At 38.2% G+C, this 10,965-nt stretch overlaps 1 protein-coding gene across 3 annotated transcripts in view; it reads right to left on the minus strand.

Moving 5' to 3' along the window:
* The window catches only part of tll1 (tolloid-like 1), a 76,176-nt gene that overhangs the window by 60,014 nt on the left and 5,197 nt on the right, over positions 1-10,965 (minus strand). For all 3 annotated transcript variants that reach the window (XM_037532767.1, XM_017717438.2, XM_017717437.2), the window contains exon 2: positions 10,952-10,965. This exon is cut by the window's right edge and continues 304 nt beyond it. In XM_037532767.1, coding sequence (XP_037388664.1) covers positions 10,952-10,965 — 14 coding nt within the window. The remainder of the gene's footprint in view (positions 1-10,951) is intronic.

The following is a 10,965-nucleotide window of genomic DNA, read 5'->3' on the forward strand; positions in this document are numbered from 1 at the left end:
ACCGCTTTTATTTAATATTTATATGCTCACTCTTGGTTACATGCTGATGATACCAGAGGAGGAGAGTGGTAACTGGTTGAAATATGAATGGGAAAGCTTGTAAAGCTCAACATAGCATCTGTCTGCAGAGAAAGTCCTGCCCTTCAAGAAAAAGAGAAATCAGCTTGCTGGTTATGCTGCAAGGGCAACAGCCAGAACAACCTGAAAAAACACATATTTTTGTAGGTTACTGAGGCAAACACCACAAACTATTTATGGGTTTTTGTCCGATTTTAAGAGTGATTTCAAATATGTTTTTGAAATGGTAATTTGGCCTTCAGATTTTAGTGTTTTGGTCTCTACCTATTCAAATAGAAAGGAGTCTGGTCTTGTATGGCTGGAAATAACTGCCCAGTGGCGTTGCAAAGATGGCTGCTGAGTGAACAGATTGTTCCAGAAGGTTTGATGAACCTTAAATTTACATCTTTACAATCTGCTTTGAATAGACTTAACAATTGTTTACAGGATATTAAATCATGAACACAAAGAAGTTTCTTTAAACTTAACTCAGCTCATTGTGTTACCCCGTAGACACGTTGACAATGCTAGGCTTACCCCATCTGTACTCTTTAGCCTATCTGTGACTCATATGTTAATATAATTAAACGGTCTGTATTCTTTCATTTAGGAATAAGGCCATAATTCCCCATATATATGTAGCTGCTGTGTGCCTTATACATGCGTTTATCTCTTTGCATCTCAGTTACTGTGATGCTCTACTCATTGGACTCCCATCTCATACACTACATAAACTGCATCGTAGGGAAAATGCAGCTGTGCATCACCACATTAAACCCATACAGCTCCTTGATAACATCCAAGCAGCAGATAATTTGAAATCTCTTCTTAAAACTTATTATCTTACAGGTGCATATTGTTGCTAGAAAGTAGCAGCAGAACAACTTATCTTGAACAAAATCTTGCCTGATCGACTACGTTTTGGGTGATGAGAAACTGTGCACATTTGACTTTTCACCAAAAGACCTAGTGAAACCTCCAAGTCAGCAAATTGCAGGGAAAATCCTCAGCTGTCAACAAACCACAAATGTAAACCCATGGAGTTCACTGATGAGGTCATGTGATTCAGCTTTAATCTGCACTCTTGTTTTGTCTGCTTTACAGTTCACTTCCACGTCAGTGTTTTTTTTTTCCCGCATGATGGTGTTGTTTGTTTTACCATACGTGTCAGTGTAAACATACACATACACACTAGACATTTGCCTCATGATGGTTAACCACGTTACCATGGTAACAGCCTTTTGTGACAATAAAACTAATTTACCACAAAACCGTCGTACATTTGTTGATTTGTTTCATGCAAATGATAGTAAGTTCTATGACCGCAGAGTCAGACATCAGACCAAACAGCTTGGAGTCATGAGATAGTCACTGTCAGGTTTGAGCTCTTGTATAATTTGACAAAAGGCAAAATGGCACAGATGAAAGGCATTAAGCTAAGCTTCCACTGTCACACTCTGATCATGTGATACGTCTCTCCTCTGAGCAGAGATTGTAAACAATCACAACATGCAGAACCTATGGCAGAGAACTGTTTATCCTAAGACCAGGCTTTAAACTCACGCCCTACCAGTTTGGAGAAGGAAACAATGCTCCAACTCAGGAATACATCTGCGTTTCTATCATAAACTGCATGTATATGAAGTAAAAGTCAGAAAAGAAGACACTTACTTCATTTAAAACCCTGGTTTTCTTTACAGAGGAGTTCAGCAGAATGCTAATGGGCTAACATGGGGTACTATTCAGAGTTAGGCTTTAAGTAGAAACATTTGCTGAATGATTCACTGTAAATCTGGAACATATACAAAGTTTTAAAAAAGTTGTCCATAATCATCTCTAATTACTGTGTAGTAATGAACCCAGCGTGGAATAAAGGTCTCCGCCATCTTTAGCTCGAAATCTCCAGCTAGAATGTTGTGGGTGTGTTTTGATAAACAGGAGCTACTAATAAACTAACACTTTCCACATTAAGCACCGCTATGCCCGGTACTGCTATACTGTATGTAGCTCTTGGTAAAGGTTTCAACTCTCCTGTTGGTTAGGACTTCAGGGGCGGAAGAGAAGGCCTAATATGCTAGATTAGGCCCCAGCATAATTATGAAGCAACAATGAAATCTAACAATAATGTTTTGATTTACAATAGGTGGACATAATTTAACCTTGGCTGAGTCTTGAACTGGCCCCGTTTGAAGGCTGGGCTCTAACAGTCATGGTTTGCCACTGCATTCGTGTGTACACACATTAAGGTGGGTGTGCCCACTATAAAGCATTCCTATTCAGGTAAAGTAATAAACACAGGCTTTAAAAGATACACAGTGGAGGAGATATATACAAGGTAGTTTACAGATAAACAAATTAATCTGTTACAGATAAGGATTCGGACTGAGTCCTCCCACACGAACTGGCATGTTTCTGTGTGTGTGAGAGTGTAATAACAGTACAGTGACATGAGACCTACTCTTAGAGCAACTCCCTCTCATTAGTGCAGTAAAATACCCTACCATTAAGGCAGACACGCACCTCTAAAGCACATCCTAGAGTAAACGTATATAGACTAGGGTGCAGTAATCATGTGAAATCTGCTTTCTGACTACACGCAGCCTAAGACGAGACTGAGCACAAGATGAGATGTTGTTTGCAGAAAGTTGATAAGTGGGGAATGAGACAGAACTAAGTACAGAAATGTGGAGGTGGAAAAGGATACAGGCAAGATGGAGAAATAAATGAACATTCCGATAAAGAAAAAGACAGACAAACAGGCCAGGGATGACTTCACCTCTTAACATCTTGAGTTGCTTTACTGAGGGATGTAAATCTCTGACCATAGAAAAGAGACTATATTTTTTCAATTGTGAGGTTCCTTTGTTTGTTTTTAAAGGTTTACCTGGGTTTGCACCCCAATGTATCACTGATTGTCTTAAGCACTATTCTACTAGGAGAACATTCAGATCTTCTGATAAATTGCTTCTGACTATTTGACTGTCTAAGTGAAAAGTGGGACTGTGGCTTCGTCCTGAACCACGCACTTCTATGCTATACATACTACATTATTCAATGCACTTCCAATGAAGGTGCACTACGTTTTCACACTATTTAGTGCTGTAGCATGAGATTTAGGACCCAGCCCATGCCTTTTCTGTGGCTGCTCCTGAACTGTGCAGTAATCTCCCACTTTTCCCTTAATACTGACACTTTTTAATATTAGTTAAAGAGCAGTGTGTCCCCTCTGGTGTACATCTTGTTGTAGTTTTATAGCTGTGTTTTCCTTCTGGTTGCTTCTTGCTGTTCTGTTTACTATTTGTGTTTTTATCACTACTATCATATTTTATTTTACCATTGCTGATATATTCTCTCTCGCTATTATCCTATTCTTTACATTTATTGTTTAGTAATTTTCTTTTATTGTATTGTGTTGGACTTTGTTGCTAGATATGTGCTTTATATATAAAACTGACTTGATCCCAAAGCAATTTGATTCAGTTGTGATTCATTAAGAAACATCATGAAATCTTGAACTTTTGCCATGATTCATTTCACAATTACAAATATTTGAGAAACAAATCTGTGCAGTGCAAGATCTTAAATTTCGTCATGAGTCAGTTCAATTGTGAAATCTTCAGGAAATGATTCAGTGCATGATGAAATCTCAAATGTTACTGTGATGCGATTCAGTGATGAACCATTGAGAAAAGATTCAGCAAATCATGAAATTTCTAATTTGATTTAGGTCCAAATCTTTAATAAACATTTCAGTGCGTCATAAAATCTCAGAAAATGTTTTCAGTACCTTCAGATTGATATAACACAGTATGAAGTACATTTTCAGCCCTATTGTTTAAGACACATCTTAGTGTAAATTTGTATTGCCTGGAGAGCTGTAATCACACACACACACACCCACACACACCCATTAAGCCCTACCTCAGCTGTGTTTGCATTCCTTTACTCTCATCTTTGACTCAAACAAGGGGGTGTGGGAATATTCGCATAATCTGAAAGGATTGGTTATTCCGTAGCACCAGGGTCGTTACGGTTGCAATGTCTTAAGATAACTGTGACAGATAATGCACCTTAATGACCGTATAATGACACAAGCCCATTACTGGCCTATTGAAAAAAATGTGGCTTTTTAAATAAGCGCTTTCTGTACATACAAACAGATGCCCCAAACAAAGCACTCTCCTTATTTATGGGCCTGGAGTGGACCATTAAGCCATTTTACACAGAGAAGCCTGTATGTATGCTAACACTGCAAGTCCTTTATCACAGCTGCATAAATTACTTTTGTTACAGAATAATTCATAGTAGTCACTGAACAGTGCATTTTAAGACGTATGAGTTTTAAGCCTAAAGTATGAACAGTTAATGCGACACTAGGCTCAGAGAAATCAGGAAAGAGAGTGCTAGAGAAAGTGCTGAAACGCTCACTCAGCCAGGAGAGTGGCTAGTGTTAGCATTGGCAAGAAGCAGATCGAAGGGGTTCGATGGCTTGGCTGTTTTTAGGTGATCAGCATTTAGCCTGGGCAGATTTGCAGAAGGTGGAAAAAATCCAACTCTGTGGGACTTCAGAGACGATTGGTACTCCTCACTGCATCACCTTACTACAGCACAAACGGAAGAAGCGAACGAACGTTAAAGAACATGTAGCTAGCAGTATGCTTTCTCAACTCACATTTTAGGGCATAGTTAGGCTAAAAATGGGCAAAGATTCCCTCATGAATGTGGACGTTTAGTGCCCTATATTTTACTTCTTATTATTTTGTGAAGCTAAGAGTCTAATGTAGATAAAAAGTAACATAAGCCATGAATTAGCAGCATGTAAACTACATCATGTTATTCAGGAATTTCATTATGTGAACAGCTTTGTAGAAGTTTCCAACACGTTAGCTCACTTCGTAGCTCCAGGTGAAAATACAGAGCTCACCTCAGAGACATTCCCAAAACAGTTTGATGACAAAACTTTCAGATGGTGATGTAGAAAGAGCAGAATCTGAGAAAGCAGGTGTTATATTCAAAATCCCAAAACCACTCTTTCTCACATAATGTCTAATGTTTATTTCAATTTGTCTCATAAACCTTTTCTAACGAGGACAAACTTGAAGACTAAGAAACACGGGAATGGAGGGTGGGAATGTTTAGCCATGTTTAGGAATTACAGTATTATATAAATGTCTTAAGCAGCCATGAAAACTGTCTAAAACTATGTATTTTGATAGTGAGTGTGATTCTATGAGTAAAAACACATCATTACAATAGATACAAATAAACACATACAGTAAAAACTAACAAGAATTTCTTGTTTTCAATGAAGTTCTTGTTTAGAAGAATAGCAAAGATTGGATTCTTGACTTCCCGGTGTCACTCCAGTCATGGATTTGTTAACCCTTTAAGGCTGATGCAAAAAAGAGGCTATTTCTGACATTTTACGTACACATTTATTTGATATGTTAAGAATGTGAGGAGATTTTAATTCATTTTGTGTCATAAACTACATTTTTGACCATCCATATGAGTCATATGTTGGATTAAACTAATCAGTAATAAGATCTATATTCTGAAGGAGCTAGTGCACTTGCTTGGAAAAAAGCGCTTCATCCAATACTAAAGGAAGCCTCATGCATACTTTATACAGTGATAGACAAAATGATAGCTCACAGAAAGCCCCGGTTCTGTAGGCTGAAACTGATTTACTATCGCCAACGGCAAAATACATGCAACAAAACTCCCTGGGGCAGATTTTAACAAGCTGCTTTGTTGTTGTGGGCGTATTTTAACACTAGGCCCATCAGGTTTATGCGGTTAAATTCCATCAACAGCACTTCTGATTTAATTTAATGAAGGATTGATTAGTTCAGGCAGGTACTGGATGGCAACTATAACCACCAGACTTCCTCAAGGAGCACTTAACACACACATTAACATACATAAAATCACAATGTATTGCTCATTTGTTTATTATAGTGTTAGTATTTTAAACAAAGGCTCTGATGAACAGATTGATGTATTTTCTTTGATGCCTGAAACTTTGGAAAGTACTGTACATCTTAATTGTACTGAATGAACAGTGCTGTGTGGAGCAGTTAGTGATCTGAGTAACGCCCACTCTGTCCCTGAAGTATCATTATCAATGTGGTTGAATGGCTGATGAATTTCAAAAATACTTTTCAGTTTAGGAAATCAGGGGTCCTCCCTACTACTGCCTAACACCCTCTCCTACACACACACACATATACACACACACATACACACACACACCTCCCAGGAAAGCTGCATTTTGATGCCATAAAGTAGAAAAACAGCTCAGTGCTTGCAATTTTTTTTTACAAACGCAGCCAAATGTCAACCACAGTACACACATAGATACACACACACACACACATACACACACACAGCCTGTGAGTGTAAAGATCATGTGGAACAATTTGGAAACAGTGATAAAAACACAGAAAGAGACATTCTTAGATTTGTAATTACTGAGTAAACATAATATACAGAAGAGGGAGAGACAGAGAGAGAACGAGACAGAGAAAAGAGAAAAAGGGAGGGAGAGAAAAGGGAAAGGGTGAGAGAGACTGAACAGAACAAAAGAAGGAGAGAGAGAGGAGAAAGGAAGAAAGGGAGAGACAAAGCATTTCAGAGGAGTGTAAGTACAGACTGCATTTTAAACATCTGTTCGGTTTGGGTGGAGTTGAGTTCACAGTCCCGCACAAAAAGCACAGAAAAAAGAATCAAAAAAAGAACAGCGGAAGAGAAAGACAGCGCGTTACAGTCTTTCAGCTCCTCTCTGTGCACTCAGATCAGGACTTTCACTTACGTCTGTAGTACTGCAGCCAAATTAGACTAAACCTAAAACTACTCCAACTTTAACTCAGTAACTACATGACAAGCTTTCTGCTCTTTTTCTTTTACTGAACATGTCTGAAAACAGCACGTTTTCTTGTGAGGATCAGCAAAATGTCCTCACTTGTACAAACCTGCGATGTTGTCCTATCATCACAATAATGATGACAGATGCCGTCCCCACAAAGTGATAAAAACAAGATACACAGAGACTTACATTCTCTGCAGTGAAGACTAATTAAAGGCCTGTTCATACAGAGTATGATTTCTATAGTAGTGGAACCTTCACACAAAGTCTGAGATCTCTTTAAACACTCTACGAAGATGGAAAAATTGATTCCTTGAGTAACAGTGATGATTTTAGTATTGGACCTAAAAATAAAAAAAGCTGAGTTGCAAAATGTGAGGAGTGTCTGAATTTTTGTCTTGAAAGCAAAGGATTGTGATGGATCGAGAGCCAAAAAGACAAAACAATACACAAATAAACAAGTTAGTTAGGTTTTTTAAAAGTATTTTTATAACCTTACACTATGTTATGTTAGAAAAAAGCTAAGAAGTGCTAAAAGCATTAGAGTCTTGGCTAAGATAACGATAGCAACGACAATTACCATCATACCGCCCCACAATAACATTCAATATTTCACACCCCGTGCTGCACTAAATCTAGTTAAATAGGAATAATGATGCCTTTGTAATGGAACATCCAGCTGGGAAGTGTTTTTGTAAATACTGACGACATCCTTTATTCGCTCAGAAAAGTGGCGCAGTTTATCACAACAACAGTAAATATCATCATATTGCCCAGCCTTACACTAAAGCACCATATATTCAGGTATTCCATCACCACAGTGAGTCCCATATTGTCGAGTGTTTTTTTTTCAATGGCAACATGTTAACGCGGCATAAGCCCGTGTACAGCTGTCCAGCTGTCTATCACACATAAATAATAATCTGCTTTACAGCAGCAGCATCACATTTCTGTCTCACGCTTACACACGTGTTCAAACACACTGAGCCATACGGCGCTCACAGACGCGCACAGGACTCTCCAGGTCAACCACACTGAGCTTCGCCACTCTTTACAGCACATTCTGTAACAGTAATAAAACAGCCCCATCCACCAGCTTCAGTGTTCGAGTAGAAAAAACCTTCAACTTTCACACAAAAGCTGCAATCGTCATGTGTCACTTTTCATGAGGCAACCAATCAAAAAAGTACTGAACTGGAGAGTGAACGCAGTACCGGATTCATTCAGATACACTAATCTCTTATTCATATTTCTGTTCCACTTAGAAGTTATATGCATTACACATGTCTCTGTGTAACAGCCACCTCATTTACAGTGGACAGGAAATGAGAATAATAAGCTGACTCAGCTTCATCTGATCTCTATCCACTGTACGAGACTCAGCAAACAGGGGCTGTGTCACTGAAATGCTTACAGATATACATTTGGATTTATAAAATGTATAAAACGTATGTCCTTCAGTTATAGTTTGTCTGAGCGTTCATATGCCTATGAGTTTATATATGTTAGCTCACAGTGACTGGCTTTAAAATGCTACCAGCCCACTGAGAATTCTCCCAGTGTTGCGATTACCCACTCCGGCATTGCGTACTGCCCTCTACACTGTTATCACTGAAGTTGAACAGAGGTGCAATGTTCACTGGGACTGTTAAGGAAGTATTAAACCTGGTTGTTTTTGTTTTCCCCCCCATTTTTCTTCTCCAAACAGAGGTGGGTGGGTGATGTGACAAAAATGTTCTATCGCAATAATTCAAGACAAGTTTTTCTGAGATTTGATGGAGATTTGATTTGTTTGAACAGACCAAACAAAACTTGTAGTGCCAAACAAAAAAAATACTATAATAAACCCAAAACTGAGAGATTTTTATTCATGTTTCACAAAGTGCACCAACTCCAATTAACTTAAATTAATGAACCAATTCTCCTCTTTTTATAATGAAACATGCAATCAGCCTGTGTTCTTTAAGTAATAATGATGTTATCCATGATAAGATCAGAATATTATGACTTAACTTCTCACAATAACAATAAATAACGTCACTAAGTTATAATGAAGTCCTCGTTTGGCTATGGTGCCAATGGAAAACGAAGGTGTGAGACCTGACAATGTTATTTATTAAGAGCAGATACATTTAATATCATTTAATATTATTACATTAATATGTAAAGGTCAGTGAACTTTGCTGTGATAATGAATTAAATCAGTGTCTCTGACTGCAGGGACAGACGTGGGCCAGTAAAGCACGTGGCCTCAGGAGCCTCAGGCTGAGTGCCAGCAGGAGGGAAACCATATTAAAGCCGAGTCTGTCAGGAGGGGGAGGAGACGGTGTGGCGCATATGTACCGTTAAAGGGCCCATATCACGGAAAAAAAACAAATCAACTTCACTTTTTCAAATAAAAGAGTTGTTGTATGTCAACACTGTTGAACTTTTGAAAACGTACCGGTCACTCCATGCAGCCTGTTTTGATTTTTTTTCTTTTATAATGTCATTAAAAAACAAACAGGCTAATAAACATCTGGCATTTCAGCCTACAGCAGTTTAGCCCCGCCCACTCACACTGAAGTTATAAGGAGTGTTTCAGCCTGGACTGCTCTTTGAATGAGGCACAGTAAAGGGCAGCCATTAGGATTAGAGCTTATTCACTTATAGAAGCTCCATTCTGAGGAAAACGGTAGTTTAAATTGTCATGTAAAAATTAATTATGACTGCATTTGGTATGAACTGTCCAGAGTGTATCCTGCCTTCCACCCAGCTCCCCCCACGACCCAGGAGGATAAGCGGCGTATAAGGTGTGTGTGTGTGTGTGTGTGTGTGTGTGTGTGTGTGTGTGTGTGTGTGTCTTTGGTACAACAAAACAAACAAATCTCATAAAAAATGGTCTTCAAGAGAAAAAAAATGATGAATGAATGATTCCTGTCATATTAGAATGAAAAATCATTAACAAACATCACAGAATAATAAATAGTTAAACCTTAATAATACGTAAACTGATAGATTATTCATTATGATTAAAAGCATATTGCTGTCAGAAACAAAACCTTGTATCTCTCTGAAAAAAAGGGGCTTTCAATGTAACAGGATTTTATTCTAGATCATTTTGGACCAGATCTATTCGTCTATACATCATGGACGCCATACGCAATGTAACCTGTAGGTGGAAATTTTAAATGATGAGAAAATGACAAAAATGGAGATAGAAAGTTTGTTCCAACAACAACAATATATAATAGAAAATTCATAATAAATACAAAGATAATTAAATAACAGGGGTGTAAACAAAGACTCAGAAAGGTCAAACTTTGATTTGATTTTTAATAGTTTATGTCTTACGAATGTCTCGACTCTACAGAGCTCTGTTTATAATTTTTCCAGTAAAACTTTTCCACCTCCTACTGCGAAACCCTCAATGGAAATAAGCTCTAAGCACGAAGATTCCTTGTTCGGATCACAGTTTTAAATTTATGTTTTCAGTTATGCTGTTTCACACATTCAGTTTTGCCATTTTTTGACACTTTTCACTCTTTGGTATCAAAGCAGTCTGAGCGCTGGTCTGAGATGAGTTTTTGTCTTGAGCCTGTTTGCATTGATATGGATACACTGATCCAAGACCAGTTCTTGTTTTGATGAATTTAGGTCCCTGATTCGTGACTGAACTGTCATGAAAAAACAAAGAAAGTGAACTTTCATGTCTTAATTGACTGTTAAAGGAGTGAGAGCATCACAGGGTGCTCATAAACCTTTTTTTGTGTAGAGCACCACTCCAATACCTGGAATCGGTAAGAGCAAAAGGCTGAACCTCACCTGAGCCTGAAATGGCACAACTGCCATGCAGCTTAACTTTAACATAAGAATGAGTATCAGGGTATGTATTGTACTTGTGTTGAAGGGAAATTCCACCAATGTTTCAAAATCTCTGCCCACTGTAAAGAAGTGCGACTCTGTAAATTACCCAAATCAAACCACTCAGAGTGACTGAAGGACTGAATTATGCAGGAATGTAGAAAAACGAATGAAAAATCTTACCAGCTTTGCAGGGA

The sequence above is a fragment of the Pygocentrus nattereri genome, chromosome 22, assembly GCF_015220715.1.
Source record: "Pygocentrus nattereri isolate fPygNat1 chromosome 22, fPygNat1.pri, whole genome shotgun sequence".
Taxonomy (NCBI): Eukaryota; Metazoa; Chordata; class Actinopteri; order Characiformes; family Serrasalmidae; genus Pygocentrus; species Pygocentrus nattereri.